General features: G+C 34.7%; 1 protein-coding gene across 1 annotated transcript in view; it reads left to right on the forward strand.

Moving 5' to 3' along the window:
- LOC134852852 (uncharacterized) overlaps positions 1-14,761 on the forward strand; it is a 33,721-nt gene extending 18,960 nt beyond the window's left edge. The window contains exons 3-5 of the mRNA XM_063868685.1: positions 7,091-7,179; positions 7,451-8,083; positions 14,372-14,761. Of these exons, the coding sequence (XP_063724755.1) occupies positions 7,091-7,179; positions 7,451-8,083; positions 14,372-14,544 (895 nt within the window). The 3' untranslated portion in view covers positions 14,545-14,761. The remainder of the gene's footprint in view (positions 1-7,090; positions 7,180-7,450; positions 8,084-14,371) is intronic.
- The last annotated feature ends 3,696 nt before the right edge of the window (positions 14,762-18,457 follow it).

Raw genomic sequence — 18,457 nt, forward strand, 5'->3', positions numbered from 1 at the left:
CTTGTAAAGAAATCGGAGCGACTTCTCTGTGCAGTTCGTTTTGTGGGAATGACGCGTCTTGTTTTTCGTTTCACCACCGTTGTTCTTTTTTTAGATGACTTTTTTAAGATCTACTTCCTCCTCCTACTTGCTTTCTGATGGTTTTTCTGATCGTGCTTTTGAGTTCCTGCTTCGGGCTTTTTCTTTTTGTTGCAATTTCTGTCAGTTCTGGAGCTGCCTGAAGAAGTAGTTCTTTTCCGATCTTTTTTGCTACTGGTATCACAAACTTTCGAGCCAATGGAAGTGCCACTCTTCTTATTCCTAAGGCTAATGCACCGAAGCCACTGCCTCGTTGTCTATAATGCACCCGAGAAATGTGGTAGGTTTGCTTGGTTGTGGTAATATGAATCCGTATTGATCAATCGCTAAACTTTTGAAATTTCAAAGTCAGAACAACTTTTCCCCCTCCAGCGAAAGGAACAAGTCCTCCAGTTTCTGTGCGCAAGTTCACAGAAATATTAGAGATATTGTTGGCCAAAGTTTTTTGAAATCCAAATAACTAAACACTTTACGATGATTCGGTTCAATTGTACATGCGTAACCTTTTTTCACTCGACGATTTGTATCAATGACTCGTAAAAGGGGTGCTTTTGTGTCTCCTACTATTTGATAATGAATTATGTCCAGGTAAATAAACATAAGCTGAGTACCAGCACATACATCAACAGGATAGTCAGCAACAAGATCTTGGGTAGTGAATGTGCTATGTTTCGAGCTTCCTTGTTTGTAACCTATATGATAACCAGTTCCATCTCTGACGCCTTTGAATCCAAGTAGACTAGGAATTTGCGGGCTTGAAAATGTTATACCTTCCCAATAATGCAGCCACAATGAAAGATGTTTGGTTATTGGATCTATTACGTAATCCAATTTCTCTAATTCTGTTTTTCGACGAATCTCATCCAGTATTTGTTCAATGCTCGTATACCCTCCTTTTGTTAGTTTCGCTGTTTCTCCAAGGTAAGGCCTGGAGATCTTGTCTTTCTCAACTTTCATGCTTGCTATAACCCGATCCTTTTTGTGGTACACAATGTTGTTGTCAGTTACGTTGTTTATCTGAGTGGGGAAGGTAATTTCTGTAATTGCTACTTGCCATTCACCTTGCACATTTATTCCTTCACTCAGTAGATTTTTAAAGTTTGCCAGAGTGTTATCTTTAAAAACGTTCATTGCTGTAGATGAAAACTAGGGTAATTGTGAAGGAAGGGGGATCGTTGTGGGTGAAAAGGCTGGAAGTGCCCGCAGTCTTGATTGCTTACGATTTCTCCTTCTCCAGAACGCGAATTAGTTCAGACTCGTAAAATTTTCCCTCAATCGGTTCTCTGTTAGAATCAATCAAATTGTTTGTTGGGGGATTTCGTGTTGGTATTTCAAAAACTTCAAACACTTCATCGGTGAACGATTGTTCGTAACCCTTGCGAAAAGGTATGTCTACTTTGGCAAGTCTAACATAATCACCAACATAAAACTTTGGACGTCGAACTAATTTCAATGACTGTTCTGCTCTCAATGAAATCAGGCGAGGAACGTTCATTTTTAGTTACTTTGTTTGGTGCAAGATTTGTGACACGATTTGTTGTCGAATTAATTGCATTGACAAAATCTTGCAATTTGTCAATGTATGAGTAAGTCCATTTATCCTCCAAGTACTTATAAATAAGGTTTTTCAAGGAACGGATATTTCTCTCAGCGAATGCAGACTTTTTCTTGCTCTCTGTGCTATATGTTTTTATGCCTTTCTTTTTACATAATGCTTCGAAGGACCCTTTAAACTCTGTGCCCTTGTCCACCCATACTTTTTTCGGTTGTTTTGTCGTTATCATTAGTTTGAACGCTTCTGCTATTGTAGTAGCATACTTTATTTTCAAGGGTTGCACTGTGAGATAGCGGCACATGCAGTCAGCTGAAACAAGCAGATACTTAACATCATGGTTGTACTGGGCAAGTTTATCAACAAAGGCCAGATCTAATGACCAGATTTCGTCGATATCGTAAACTATGACCTTGAGTCGCGGCGTTTTCGGATCACAGTTCGATGTTTCGTGTAAGCAGGTTCAGTATGAGGGAAATGTTTAACTTTATTTTGCGACAAATTGGTTGCTTTTATCAAGTTGTTCACACTACCAAATAACGCGGGACCTTTGTCACTGTATTTTGTTTTCAACAATTTTTCTTCAATCTTGGTAATTTTCCCATTGTTTTGTTTTCGCCTTCGTCTTTTCTGACGTTGGAGAATCTGAATCGTTATAGGGCGTTCCGTACGAGTCAGAGCCTTCTTCTGACTCTTTTTCACGTTTTTGTTTTCGGGTTTTTCTATTGTCGCTAAGGCTTTTTCTTTTTTGTTTTTTACTTCTCTTAAGGTTTGGACTACTTCTTCCCTGCCAAGCGGGGGATGTTGCGCGTGTTCTTGAGGGCCCGGGTTCTCGTTTCTCTTGAGCGTTAAAAGACGCTGACTGAACCGCGTGTTTGTCATTTCGATTTATTACCAGCTTTTCATTCAAGTTGAGAGCAGTTAAAATGATAATGAACGCCGGGTTATGTAGTTTTTTTGTTGGTTGTTGTATGTCGTCTAAAAATATTGCAGCTTTAAATCGTTTTGGTACTTTATTCACATATATCACCTCATTGTCATGGTTTATGGTTACTCTTTCTGATTTTTTTATGATTTCAAGTATGGTTTTTCCTCTAATATATTTTTTTCCCTCTAAAACCTGTAACTGTCCCAAATTACTTTCGGTCTGACATTCGTTTTTCTCTTCTAATATTTCATCTTTATCACGTTCGACCTTTACTTCTTCATCGTCCGTTAACAGTTCAAGCTGTTCTTGTTGGGGCTCAGCAGCATTTTCCGTAAATGTTCCCTTCGTTGCAGTAGTCTTACTAGTTTGAGGAGGTAATTGGGGTCTAAGCCGGTTAAGGTAGGATAGTTGAGCGTTTTTATCTTTAATAGCATTATTGTGAAGAACACGTGCAGCATGTGGCTGCTCTTTTATATATAAGTGTTTCGGAATTAGAACGAATTCTTCAGCAGTCATGATTAAGTTGTGAGGTACTTGTAACAAAAATAAAGTATTTGCCGCACTAAATGAAAACCTTCTTTACTCAGTATAAGCGCACGTTTTTTGACAACACTAGTTTTTGGAGTGATTAAGTATTTGTATGCTGTCTCAAATTGTTCGATATTTGCGATTTTAACGGGTACGTTTCCATTGACTACATTGAGCAAACATTCACAAATCAGTGTTATGATCTCGCGATTGGAAGTTTTTCTAATTAATCGTCTTAATTGGTCAGGTTTCAGTTGTTCCATATGCCGCAGAGTAGATACGTTTTTCTTTTTCATTTGTGATTGGAGTAGTTTCTGCTTTAGATAAGGGTAAATAAAAAACTGTTGGCCCAGGCCGTATGATATTTGAACAATATCTCAAACAATCTGATGTGCGGGGGTCCAAGTCGATTAGAAGATGTCCAAAAGAGTCTCGGGTAGCTAATTCGTAACAGCTTCTCAAAAATTTTGATACATTCAATTGTCTTCCTAAAAGATCTAGTTGCTGAACGTCACGAGGCGATTTGAACAGAATGATGTGTGAAGTATTCAAATCAATCGTACGCGACCATCGACTTTGTTGAAACAACTTATGCTTAACATATATTACATCTATCCCTCTATGTCTACCTGCTGTCGCTAATCTAACAAACTCCTTGTCATTATAGAGGTCTTCACATGAATCATCGAAAACTAGAAGAACATTTTCTAAATTTCAAGATTCGAATCCGTTGAATTTCATGAACTTCACATTTACTTCGTGAGAAGACACTTTTTCTGAGAATGCAGGTTGTATCTTTTTGTAAAGATTTAGAACGGTTCCAAATTTAGGGTAAAAAGTATTTCCCATCAAAATTTTGAAAATTAACTCAGTTTTCCCGGATCCTGAGGGTCCCACTATCGCCATGAAAACTCTTGTCGAAGTATCACTCCTTTTATTCATATCCTCGGATTTGGTAATACATAACCAACCAATCCGGATTAAATCGGAAACCAAACTGAAGTTTCTTCGCAACTTAATTTAGTGACAGAAAGTTTGAGAATGCAGAAAGTTAATAAAATTAGAATTACTACCATTTGCGCAACAAAAACTACTTCAGACCTTGGCAAAGTTACATTGTTACAAAACTTCCATGATTATTTTTCACTGTTTGTCTCGTTATAAACAAACTCTGTTGCTAATGTCGCGTCAGGTTCATCTACTGCAGTTGCTGTGTCTGACATTTGAGATCTGATTTTTTCTACAGACTGTGTTAGACTTTTTCTCACTGTAAATGAAGCTTGTAAAAAAACAATAAATTGAATTAGTATTATGAACAGTACAAAATTTCATAACGTGTGAAGTCTCTATCATTTATGTCATGCAGTTCTAGAACAAAATTTGCTGGGACATTTGCAGTTTTTTCATAGTACATTATTTTCTTCACAGTATCCTCTTTCACTATCCTCTTAATCTCATCTGGCAATTCACTGCTGTTTAGATCCATCTGAACTCCTGGTTGACAATTGGGTACTAAAACTAGTTCGGGAAGATATACTCCTCGCTTGCTGGCTAACATTTCTGATAAACTTGAATCTCTGGAAGTAAACAAATTGATCAATAACTGGAAAAAATCTCTTTAAGGTAGACAACTCTTCTTCGGAAATTATTATTTGCTCCTTCCTCTGTACAATTTGGCCGCTGCAATCATTACGCTCTATTCTTGTTAATGAAATTTTAATATCACCCTCTGGAGTCATCCACGCACAAAGCATTGAATTTGGTGATAGGTATGTCTCCAGTTTCGCTGATCTCTCGCTGTTGTTCATTTTTCAACCAATCATAAAAAACCTTGCTTTTTTTCAGGGCACAATGATTCCTGGAGTTGTAATGAGGTATATGTCTAATGCAACTTAGATAATTTTTGAAAAATAAGTTTTCAACCCGAGGACAGCCCAAATCATCTAGGTTTTCAACCTTTCGGTCCAAGTACTTGGCCAAACATTCTGTCTTTTCTTTTCCTTTAGCGTAAAAAACGGCACTGGGATTTCTCAACACAAAACTCTGAAGTATTTGATTCACGTTTACGTAAAGGTAATCACCGTTTTCCCAATGGAGACCGTGTAAATAATTCGTTAACCAGTTGTAAGCTTTTTGTTCGAGCTTTGGTGGTATTTGAAATTCACTGGACTTAAAAAAAATGAGTCGGTCGCTGTAGTCTGAAGTTGTTATTGCTAATTCTTTAACCACAAAGGCGTTTTTCTTGGAACGAAAGCCTTCCACGTCAAGCACAACTGATCTCTCGCCTAGCATTCTAGTAAAGATAAATTTCTGGTTTTTTCAACTTAATGAAAAGGCAGAACGCTATTCCACTCAAATGTTCCAATAAGCTGTTGTCACAGTTCCAGGGGAACATGTAACAGTACGTGGGACCCTGTTGATAAAATTCGTGTATAAATCCGGCCGCATCGTGCAAAATAGCGTGCAATCGTAAAATTTTCGAATTTTTGAAGTATTTGTCCAAGGAAGAGTTATCAATACCAATCAAGCCACCAAAAGGTCTCAATTTAATTAAAATGTCGTAGTTAAGGTTATCAGAACTAACAAAAAACAGAGAACATGCAGCTAGAAAATAGTTGCGTTGGTTAAAATTATCAGGATAAGTTTGTTTCGAAGACGTATAAATTTCGTGAATTATTTTTAAATCAATAGGAGTTACTCTGCTTTTTTTGCAATTTCATTGTTTATTTTTTTCCAAAACCTCTCCAACCTGCTGAATTTCAAGCCAGTAGAAATAAAAGTGACCTTGTAGATACCATTTAGACTCATTAAGATAACGGTGGTAAATAATTAAATAAACACCCGGATGTTTTTTGTATTTTGATAGCTTGTTGAAACATAGACGGATTTTTCTCTCCAAGTCTTTATCAACCCATATTGAGTTAAAGTCAAAGGAATAGTCGAATACGTTTTCATAATCAGCAATATTCAAATCGCTCACAGTACCATACTTTTGTTTTGTAGAAATGCACCAAGAGATTTGTTGAAGCTCACTCAAATAAAATTGTTCTTTGAAAATTAACTCGTATTCTTTCTTTGAAATTTCCTTTGCCCTTTCGAGGAAGACGACGTAGCGTTCATTACTAAATTTGAAAAATGAGTTTTTTTCTGCGGTTGAAAACACTCTTAATTGTAAATGTTCATTATCAATATCTTCAGTACACCAAGTTCCCTCTAATTTCATTTTTCTTATTTCAAAATTTGACAAATTTATCATTTGGTATATTTTGCCCAGAAACGGCCGCCGCCTTTGGAGAGTAATTTCAATTTAGTGCCTTTTCACCATAAAATATAGGTCAAGTTAAGGAATTAGCTTACTGCTGTCAACAGTTGAGCTACGCTGCCAAAATCGCCGGCGAATTTTTATTATATACCATAAAAGTCAATTCCACTTTCACTAACCAATTTCAACTAGGTCGAAAGTTCATTTGGCCGAAACAAATATAACAATTAATATGATTCATATAATTAACCAGGACCAATAATTAGGACCCCAAAATTTGGAATTAGAAAGAATTTTGTAGCGTGACCCTTGTTGTTAAGCTAAACTTGGCAAGATCCTAAGTAGGGGGTCTTCTGCTTTTTGGGTGGAAAATTTCTTTCGTTCACAAAATCCTAGGATGAGGGTCCTCCAAATATTTAAGGACCCCTTTTCTAGGATTTTGCTTTACGTGAGGACCCCCCCCCCCCTTAGGAAGGACCCCCCCCCCCCCCCCCCTTTAGGATCCGGGACACGATACAATACTACTAACAACAGAAATCAAACATTCAAAATTGCACTAATGAAATTGGAAAAACCGAGGAGAGTAGTTTTTCGTTGAAAAAATCCAATAATTTTATTCTTTAGTGTCATGTCGCTCAACAAAATCTTAAGTTTTTGGAGTTTTGAGCCTGGTTTGCTAATAAGTTGGTGTAAACCAGTTGGCAGCTTGATTTGTGATAATATATCTTGTCCGAGAGTTCAGGCTAACAGACGGAGGAGGGACGCCAGATTTAGTCCTCTTTTCTGAAACGACCAGTCAAGATACAACAAAAGTATTTACATACCCAATCTTATCAGGGATCTCTTTAAATGTTGCCTCTCTATTGCCAAAGCAGAGGATTTTTTAAGAGGTACAAAGTTCGAATGTGCTTAACAAGGTTTGGCCGATTTATCCGCACGGGAAAGGACAAGCAAAGGAGCTGTATCTTTTTTTTCTTGAAAAACTGATGTTGTGACACTGGCTAGAAATTACATGCGCTTTTTCGGTTGAATAAAATAGTCTTTAAATGGGTGGAAACTCTTTATTAGGTACCATAGAAGGGGGATAGTTAAAGAGATCCCATATCAGAGTTCGATCACAAGTTTCATCCGAATTTAATGCTCTACATTGCAAGAGTCGACGCCGGCCAAGGGGCTCATATTTTACCACGTGATTATCTTTATGGAGTAAGCAAGTTTGATAAATTTGTCCTCGGAAGTTTGCCTCAAAGAGTCGACTTTGGAGCTCTTGGAATAACCGAACTGAAATTTAACTGGTTTTGGTACGAATGTATTATAAACGACGAGACTAAACTGTGTGGCAATTTCCAAGTTGACAAACAAACCAATGAAGTGTGGCAACAAATGAAATGTCATCAAATCAAAAATTCAAGAATCTGTCAATTATGTTTTCTGCAGTTTTATGGCTTACATTCTAAAAAAGACAGAGTAATCCAGCGCTGTGAAAATAAAGATGAACCAAAAAATCTTCAGGTGGTTAAGTGTACTTATGATTGCCCTCGAATGTATGATGGAGTGTCGGATCAACAGTTTGCAGATGATTTTGCCGGTTATGTCATATGTGATACAAAACACCAAGTTGCTCAATCCTGTTATAAAAACGGAACTGCCAAATTTCAGCTGAGAGAATCTAAAGTTGGGTCGAAACAATCTGAAGAAGGACCCACTAACCTTCTCGATCCAATAAAGTCACCAGGTTATCTCAATTTTCAAAAAATATTTTCAAAAACTAACATTCAGCAAATCAGTTCAGTAAAAATTTTTCATACGTTAATGAACAACGGGCATTTTTTCACCGTTTTTTTCAGACTAGAGTTGAAAACTGTGCACGTAAAACTCAAATCGATTGCTGATTGTAGGTAAATTACGTTCTCGAATAAGAGGTGCAAACAACCGGAAACGCTTTTTAGTTAAGTTTCGACTTTTTAACTAGCCATTTGTGACAAAGTTTTGGCTTATCATCTTAAAACAATTGATGTCCCGAGCTCATTCTAAGAAATATAATTTATTTGTGTAATTGTTTCACGAAATTAAGAAAGTTTGAAAATTGCTATTTTGACCAATTGGGATATTCAACGCGTGATATACTTCGTGTTATCGGCACTCGAGCCGCGTTTTAATCCGGCTTAAAAATCATTTCAAATTGAATTGACACATGCTAGTTGCTCTAAATATAACGTTATTTTATGCTTAAAATAACACTATGTACTTAAAATAGCGTGTGCGTGTCTCAAAAAAAACACACTAAAAAATTAATCACACCAAAAATATCCCGTTTTGTTTTCATAATTTCATTATTTTCAAGTCGATCACGATTCAATACTTTTAAAAAAACATTTTGATATTTTTTGCGCTTATCTGTTGTCGTTGAAATTGACATGTTGTTGAACCACCTAGTCAAAAAACGTTTTGTCCTCAACTGCAAGATCGTTTTATTATAGTCATAGTTTTTTTCAGGCAAAACATTATCGCGAAAAGCATATGTTAGACTTTTTTCAACTTTCTCTTGTTCGGTTATCGATAAAATCTGATAAAAAGCTGTATAAAACATGCAAAAAAAATTATAAAAAAAACTTGATAAAATCAAATTTAATCCTTTTAAATCAATTTTAATGTTTCTAAAATCCTTGCAAAAGTAATTCAAAAAGCTACAAAGTAACTTAGAACTGATTTATAAAAGATTCTAAATCGATATAAACTCGATTGAAAATAATTTTTCTTGATGTAATTTAGAGAAAAACAAAAATAATTTTTAATCGATTCAAACCAATTTTCTAAGTCTTTGCCATCGTATTTGTATTAAATCGATTGCAATCCATTTTTTGTTAGTACGGGTCAAAGAACTACATCACTGAAATCTCGGTGGTTAACACATATGGACGTGGTGCGTTCTTATATAGGTTTTGGTGATTTTTTCTGTTTTAATATCAGGAAAACGTATCTAAATGTGTTCAAGCTGAGTTTTGGTTTTTCGGTGTTTGATTTTTGATTTTTTTCAAGTTCAATTGATTTCATTTGATGAAAGAAAGGCAAACTCCACTATCCAACAGCAAAACGTGTTGATTTTTAATTATAAAAAGGGTTTTTAAGTATCAGATTTCCCAGCGAAAAAAAATCTTATTTATTGATCTTGCCTTTTTCTAACAGATTTGAATCATTTGATAAGTTTCCGACTTGAATGATCCTCTGCAAGAGCAGCCTCGTACGACGCTTGGTCACTCTCCATTGCTTGCTAGTTTTTGAAAATACACAACGTCTTTGAACCAATAAAACGAACCATAAAACGAAAAGCACTAGTAAGTACCTCTGTGGTAGTGCGAACAAAAGCGTAAGGTAAACACGATCCAATGCGAGACATGCTCAATTTTGTACCACCAAGCAAGCACGAAAATTCCAGCCTCTATAATTGCTCTTCATTGCAATAATGCTCTTTGTTGTAATATTATAATGGTATCTTTTTTGCCCGTTATTATGGCCAAATTACAGAAGTAACTAGAAAACTAAGTATATATGAACTGATACAAGGAGTGCTGTAGTTTCGGTGACTCGTGATAAGTTTAATCTCAAAGTCGATGAAACAACAACAGAAATCAAAAATTCAAAATTGCATTAACGAAATTGGAAAAACCGAGGAGAGGAGTTTTTCGTTGAAAAAATTCAATAATTATGTTCTTGAGTTTCACTGTCGCTGAAAGGATTCTTATGTTTTTGGAGTTTTGAGCCTGGTTTGCTAATAAGCAGTTGCTCATAAAAAGTTGGTGTAAAGTAGTTGGCAGCTTGATTTGTGATAACACGTCTTGTCTGAGAGTTCAGGCTAACAGACGGGTGAGGGACTCCAGATTTAGTCCTCTTTTCTGAAATGACCAGTCAAGATACAACAAAAGCATTAACATACCCAATCTTATCAGGGATCTCTTTAAATTTTTCCCCTCTATTGCCAAAGCAGAGGATTTGTTAAGAGGTACAAAGTCCGAATGTGCTTAACAAGGTTTGGCAGATTTGTCCGCATGGGAAAGGAGAAGCAAAGGAGCTGTATCTTTTTTTTTCTTGAAAAACTGATGTTGTGACATTGGCTAGAAATTACATGCGCTTTTTCGGTTGAATAAAATATTTTTTAAATGGGTGGAAACTCTTTATTAGATACCATAGAAGGGGGATAGTTAAAGAGATACCATATCAGAGTTCGATCACAAGTTTCATCTGAATTTAATGCTCTACATTGCAAGAGTCGACGCCGGCCAAGGGGCTCATATTTTACCACGTGATTATCTTTATGGGGTAAGCAAGTTTGATAAATTTGTCATCGGAAGTTTGCCTCCAAGAGTCGACTTTGGTGCTCTTGGAATGACCGAACTGAATTTTAACTGGTTTTGGTACGAATGTATTATAAACGACGAGACTAGACTGTGTGGAAAATTCCAAGTTGACAAACAAACCAATGAAGTGTGGCAACAAATGAAATTGACATGTTGTTGAACCACCTAGTCACAAAAACGTTTTGTCCTCAATTGCAAGATCGTTTTGTTATAGTCATAGTTTGTTTCAGGCAAAACATTATCGCGAAAAGCATATGCTAGATTTTTTTTCAACTTTTTTATTGTTCGATTATCGATAAAATCTGATAAAAAGCTGTGTAAAACATGCAAAAAAAATTATACAAAACAGGGAAAAAATCAATTTTAATCTATTCAAATCAATTTTAATGTTTCTAAAATCCGTATAAAAGTAATTTCAAAAAAGCTACAAAATAATTTAGAACTAATTTACAAAAGATTCTAAATCGATATAAACTCGATTGAAAACTAATTTTTCTTGATGTATTTTTGAGAAAATCAAAATTAATTTCAAATGGATTCAAACCAATTTTCCTAGTCTTAGCCATCGTATTTGTATTAAATTGATTGCAATCTATTTTTTGTTAGTACGGGTCAAAGAACTACATTACTGAAACGGTGGTTAACAGTTATGGACGTGGTGCGTTCTTATATAGGTTTTGGTGACTTTTTCTGTTTTGTTATCAGGAAAACTTTTTCTGTTTTGTCTCACGCTGAGTTTTGGTTTTTCGCGGTTTGATTTTTGATTTTTTTTTTTCAAGTTCAATTGGTTTCATTTGATGAAAGGAAGGCAAACTCCACTATCCAACAGCAAAACGTGTTGATTTCTAATTATAAAAAGGGTATTTAAGTATCAGATTTCCCAGAGACAAAAATCTTAATTATCGATCTTGCCTTTTTCTAACAGATTTTAAATATTTGATAAGTTTCCGACTTGAACGATCCTCTGCAAGAGCAGCCTCGTACGACGCCTGGTCACTCTCCATTGCTTGCTAGTTTTTGAAAATACCCAACGTCTTTGAACCAATAAAACGAACCATAAAACGAAAAGCACTAGTAACTACCTCTGTGGTAGTGCGAACAGAAGCGTAAGATAAACACGATCCAATGCGAGACATGCTCAATTTTGTACCACCAAGCAAGCACGGAAATTCCAGTCTCTATAATGGCTCTTCATTGCACTAATGCTCTCCGTTGTAATATCATAATGGTATCTTCTTTGCCCGTGATTAGGGCCAAATTACAGAAGTAACTGTATAACTTAGTATATATGAACTGATACAAGGAGTGCTGTAGTTTCGGTGACTCGAGATAAGTTTAATCTCAAAGTCGATGAAACAACAACAGAAATCAAAAATTCAAAATTGCACTAACGAAATTGAAAAAACCGAGGAGAGAAGTTTTTCGTTGAAAAAATTCAATAATTTTGGTCTTGAGTTTTAATGTCGCTGAAAAGATTCTTATATTTTTGGAATTTTGAGCCTGGTTTGCTAATAAGCAGTCGCTCATAAAAGTTGGTGTAAACCAGTTGGCAGCTTGATTTGGGATAATATATTTTGTCCGAGAGTTCAGGCTAACAGACGGAGGAGCGACTCCAGATTTAGTCCTCTTTTCTGAAATGACCAGTCAAGATACAACAAGCATTTACATACCCAATCTTATCAGGGATCTCTTTAAATCTTTCCTCTCTATTACCAAAGCAGAGAATTTGTTAAGAGGTACAAAGTTTGAATGTTGTTAACAAGGTTTGGCCGATTTATCAGCACGGTAAAGGACAAGCAAAGGAGCTGTATCTTTTTTTTCTTGAAAAACTGATGTTGTGCCACTGGCTAGAAATTACATGCGTTTTTTCGGTGAATAAAATAGTCTTTAAATGGGTGGAAACTCTTTATTCGGTACCATAGAAGGGGGATAGTTAGAGAGATCCCATATCAGAGTTCGATCACAAGTTTCATCCGAATTTAATGCTCTACATTGCAAGAGTCGATGCCGGCCAAGGGGCTCATATTTTACCACGTGATTATCTTTATGATTAACTTTATGGTTGATAAGTTTGTCCTCGGAAGTTTGCCTCAAAGAGTCGATTTTGGTGCTCTTGGAATAACCGAACTGAAGTTTAACTGTTTTTGGTACGAATGTATTATAAACGACGAGACTAGACTGTGTGGAAATTTCCAAGTTGACAAACAAACCAATGAAGTGTGGCAACAAATGAAATTGACATGTTGTTGAACCGCCTAATCGCAAAAACGTTTTGTCCTCAATTGCAAGCTCGTTTTATTATAGTCATAGTTTGTTTCAGGCAAGAAATTATCGCGAAAAGCATGTGTTAGATTTTTTTTCAAATTTTTATGTTGTTCGATTATCGATAAAATCTGATAAAAAGCTGTGTAAAACATGCAAAAAAACTGGAAAAAAAATTCAATTTTAATCTATTTAAAGCAATTTTAATGTTTCTAAGATCGGTATAAAAGTAATTCCAAAAAAGCTACAAAATAATTAAGAACTGATTTACAAAAGATTCTAAATCGACGTAAACTCGATTGAATACTAATTTTTCTTGATGTGTTTTTGAGAAAAACAAAATAGTTTCAAATGGATTCAAACCAATTTTCCTAGTCTTAGCCATCGTATTTGTATTAAATTGATTGCAATCTATTTTTTGTTAGTACGGGTCAAAGAACTACATTACTGAAACGGTGGTTAACAGTTATGGACGTGGTGCGTTCTTATATAGGTTTTGGTGACTTTTTCTGTTTTGTTATCAGGAAAACTTTTTCTGTTTTGTCTCAAAATGTGTTCACGCTGAGTTTTGGTTTTTCGCGGTTTGATTTTTGATTTTTTTTTTTCAAGTTCAATTGGTTTCATTTGATGAAAGGAAGGCAAACTCCACTATCCAACAGCAAAACGTGTTGATTTCTAATTATAAAAAGGGTATTTAAGTATCAGATTTCCCAGCGAAAAAAATTTTTAATTATTGATCCATTTTTCTCAAATTGAGTTATTTACATGAGAAAATTGTCATTCTTAACTTGTTCTAGAAGTTCAAAGCTTATGGCTATCTATTTTTTCTTTTTTTTTCTTGGTTGAGATTTTTCAAAAAAAAAAACAATTCAGTTTTTCTATTTCTTTGCGTTCATGTTTCTTTTCCAACTGTCAGTTGGCTAGTTTTGATTTTTGAATAAGCCGCAAAATAATATGGCAAGTTGTTGAAAAAAAAATCTTTTCGGGCTCAGAAAGCGGATTAAGGTTTTCCCCAAACCCCTCAGAAAGTTGAGATATTGACAAACAAATGGTTCTTATTTGGTGCAATTCTATTCTAGTTTTTTCGGGATATCGTTCATAGCGCCAATATCTACTAATAATATCTACTAGTTTGACATATTAAACAGTTAAACAAATCAGATTGATTTTTTGGCACGACAGTGTCTGTATGGTGTTCAGGAAAATCAGTTTAACTGAATTCCACCTCGAGGAAATCTTTGATCCGTTTTTTTTTTCGTTTTTGTTTAGTTATAAAAAACAAAGTTTTTTGGCGCATGCAATGCAGTATTCCATTTTGAAAAGAGCTATTTCAACATTAAGTTTCCGTATTCGGCTAGAAAAAAAATGAACGAAAATACTAAGTTTCTTAGATTGATTATATTTAGGGGATGAAGCAATCGAGGATCCACCTGGAGGCAATATACAAAGTAACGGATCTGCAAACAATTTAGAAAAGGACGGGAATGTTCTCGACTTTGACGACAGAGGGAAAAATCTATGCCATCTGCGGTCATTATCACATCAAATCATGCTGACATCCGTATTAATATTTTTTTAAAACTTCCACATTTGACATCAGATACGAGGGATAATCACGGTTATGGTTATGATTTATTAACAAATATAATGCTCGTCCAAAGAAAAAATTAACATATTGAAAGAAACAGATTTTTATCTACAAGAAGATTTCTGTAAATGGACTGATAAGTAAATTGATAGCTTTAACCAACTCGCAATTGTTCGGCAAAGAACTAAATTGCATTTGTTTGGTAACGTGTATAAAGACCTAATTCAAATCAGAAACTTTAATTCAATTTTTTTGACAATCATTTTTGATTAGTTTCACGGACCCTAACAAAATTTGAAATCGCAAAAAAAACTGAATTGACGGATTTGATTTGAATTTGACCAAAGAGACTGAAACAAAATTGAAATTGATATCACATAAATCAGCGCCTACATTCTCCGCATTAACACTTACGAAGGTTGGCTCAAGTTTCGAAAAACTAAGAAAAAACAGATTTTTTATAACAGATGCGCCACAGGTAATTTTCTGACCGAAAAGGCAGCTTGGTAAAATTTAGCTGAAAACTTTGCTTTTTCGACAACAGTTTGTGTTTACTGAGTGTTTCGAGAAAAGTCTTTTTTAAAAGTGCTGGCATCATGAGATATATACGTGACAATAAGCATCACTGATATTCAAAACAAGACTACTCGTATCAGGGTGAAGCCAAGAGGGTTCCGACTGCATTTGAAGGTCTATGGAGTACTGTTTGCTTGAAAAGTTAAAGAAAATTTTCAAAAGACCGAAAGCTATTCAAAAACTTTTGAGTAAAAGTTTTTGAAAATCAACCCGCTCACGCTATGTAAAGTACAAAGTGATATATTTTGCATATAATGAATTAATAAATAGACCAAAAAGCATACTCATATCAATCTAGAACAATTTCTTAGACGGATAAAATTTTCGCTTGCGCGTTATTAGCACAAAATATACGGCGCGTTAATTATCCCATTGCCACTGGTCAAATTGGCAATCTTTAGACCCTAATAACGGGGTGCGTACAGTAAACCGATGTGACTGTAAATTACCACATCAGTAAACCGAATTACGTAATAATTAGATTAAATGCGGAAGTAAAGTTTCATAGAATAATTTAACTCTGAGCTAGAACAAAAATTTTAAAACTACGGGACTCATGGGAACTTTGTTTCAGTTTTTGATTCAATTTTTGTTTTGATGAACAAAATTGTCATACTGTAAAAATCTCAGTTTTTAGCTGATGTGATTACGTAATTGAATCATGAAGTTTTGGTTTACTGATCTGGTGCGACAGTTTTCGGTTTACTGATACATTGATATATTGACCTACCACCCCTCAAAATATATGATGAATTTTTTTAAATCAAAACAACATTACCTTTCGATTTATTTAAGTTGCTTCAAAAATGATGGTAAAAAGTTCAAAATTTGTCTGGAGAAAAAAAAACGCCTGAGCACAAGTTTTTCTTCATTTCGGAACAAAAAAAAACAAAAAAAAATCGGAACTAAAATCGATTGGCGCTGTAAAAACGATGTACCAAATTAATAGTGAGTAAGAGTTTCCTTCAGCTGTGCGCAGAATTATGCCTCGTGTTCAATGAGATTGAATAAATTCTACGGGCTGTCATTCTAGGCCATATTAGTAGTAAAAACACTGTAAATTACCAAACAGATTTCTATGATCTGTATGTCGTCCACATTTCCAACTTTTAAATCGGCTTGATGAAAAGCTTCATTAGTTTATAAGAAAGAGACTTTTTTAAAACAAGGTATGTTGGCGTGAAGGCGCCTTTAAAAGTTTTACAGACTAGTTAGGCAAAATGGTTGTCGTGAAAATGCTCCAATTGATGAATGTTAAAAAAATCCTGAACGTTCCATAGACTTTTGAAGATTCAGGGTTGTTTATACGAAGACACTTATTTAAAATAACGTCTTTTTGCATCAAGGCACCCTTAAAACCTTTAAAGACCAATTAGCCAAAATGGCTATCTTGAAGTACTGCCAAATAATGAACATTCCATAAAAATTCTGAACGTTCCATAGACTGAAGCATTAGTGATAGCTAAATAGCGCTCAAAACTCATTTTGGAACTTTTTTACGCCCCTCCACAGCCAAAAGCATACCGAGTAAATATGTTTCAATTAATTCTTGTAGAAAATCAGGATCAAGTACTCAGAAATTGAAGTCAAAATATTTCGACGCACCGAAGTAAAAAGAGCTTATGCATCGGACTTTAAAGGTTAACTTTTAGATGTGCGCATGTGACTTCTGAATTGTATAGGGCCGATGATTTTTTTCGTTGAAAACTATTTTGTTAATCGCTTTTATTTGTTCTATAGCAAAAAAGCGAGGTCTGAGTATAGGGCACCTTAACTGGCAGTACCAAAAGTCTCGCGAAACTGCAATTTTAAAAACTAATAAAACTAATCAATATTTTTTGCAGCGTTCCAAAAACACTTTTCAACTAACTACAAAATTTGAGAAGGTTTTGACTAAAAATGAATCTGAAAAATTAATAGAAATGGCAAGGTTTAAATTCGATTGCGCTTGCTTTTCGTTTCAAAAACGGAGGTTTAAGAATAATAGAAAAAAGCACAACAAAAAAAGTCAGTAAAAATTGTGGATCGTTTTCAAACAAATTAGAATTTGTTACCATTTTACAGAAAAAAATTATCAATTTTTATTCTCAGATGATTGCTCTGCTCTAATAACCTATAATGCAAGATTTCTTTTCAAATAAAAACTTGATTAAATTTTGATGTTGTATCATTTGATTGATTGATCCTTTCCGACGTTTTTTTTTTCTGATGATTATTGATTTGCTGAGGAGAAACAATTACTTCAAACGTAAGTTTTTTCCCAACATTTTTCAAAAACACGCACTGGAATTTTAAGATTGAATATCGATGAAGTTTGATTTTTAAAAAGTCGATTACCATCAATTAAAAATAGATTATTTTTTCAATATCTAATGAAGCATTAAAATCCGTTGCAAATCATTTTTAAATGATTTTTCCACTTTCATATATAAAGTCAAGAAACCTCCATTACAACTGATTTTTTTCCTCTTTTTTAAGATGCAAGTTTCAATGCACACAGAGTCGTTTACACGTTTTTAACTAAAGTTGGTTATCTGTTGTTCAATTCACTTTTTTCTGCGCAGTTTTGATTTTACTCATTTAATGCTACACAATAAAGTTGCTTTCAACCTTTTTTTTAAGTTTATTTAGATACTTCGGGGGAATTGGAGTTGCATTTTCAATAATTTGACTCAAAAATTTGTCGAAACGCTTGTACGAATTATAATGCATTGGGGGTGTTGGTTCTGGTGGGAGGTTGCAGGGGTAAGCGACAAAAGGGTTAACGTTCAGCAGTAAGGGGGCAAACATTGAAACATTGAAGGGGTGTAAAGGGGAAATCGGTGAACATTTGCTTGATACAAAACAAAAGCAAATCGGAAAAAAGGATAGCCGGTTAATGTGCAGCTAGCACAATATTCCGACCATAATCATAAAAAAAAAATTCAAAAAATTGTAATTTTCTTCTGCATGGTGTGAGAAAAGGATATGAGCGAAAAACCAGAGCTTAGGCATATTCGACACTCATAGTGAAAAAAGCAAACTGCAAAATACTTTTGATAAAAAATGACTAAAAAAATCCAAAAGATTTTCAAAAAAAATTTCAACGTTTATTGCAGTTTTTTTTGAATTTTTGGCGTTTTTGTTTAAAAAATGCGCTAAACTATAGCTTTTTGGCGACTAAAACTACGTTTTTGTTGCTTAAGTTTAGCAATTGAATGCTTTTAAGATAGTTAAACAAAATATTGTAAGCCTGCTCGCTCACGCGAAATAATTAGACGAAAAATCAAAAAAATTCAAACCAATTTTTCTTACAATCTGGAAATTTTTCTGAAACTTATTACAAAGT

The sequence above is a fragment of the Symsagittifera roscoffensis genome, chromosome 8 (genome assembly GCF_963678635.1).
Source record: "Symsagittifera roscoffensis chromosome 8, txSymRosc1.1, whole genome shotgun sequence".
In the NCBI taxonomy this organism is placed as follows: Eukaryota; Metazoa; Xenacoelomorpha; order Acoela; family Convolutidae; genus Symsagittifera; species Symsagittifera roscoffensis.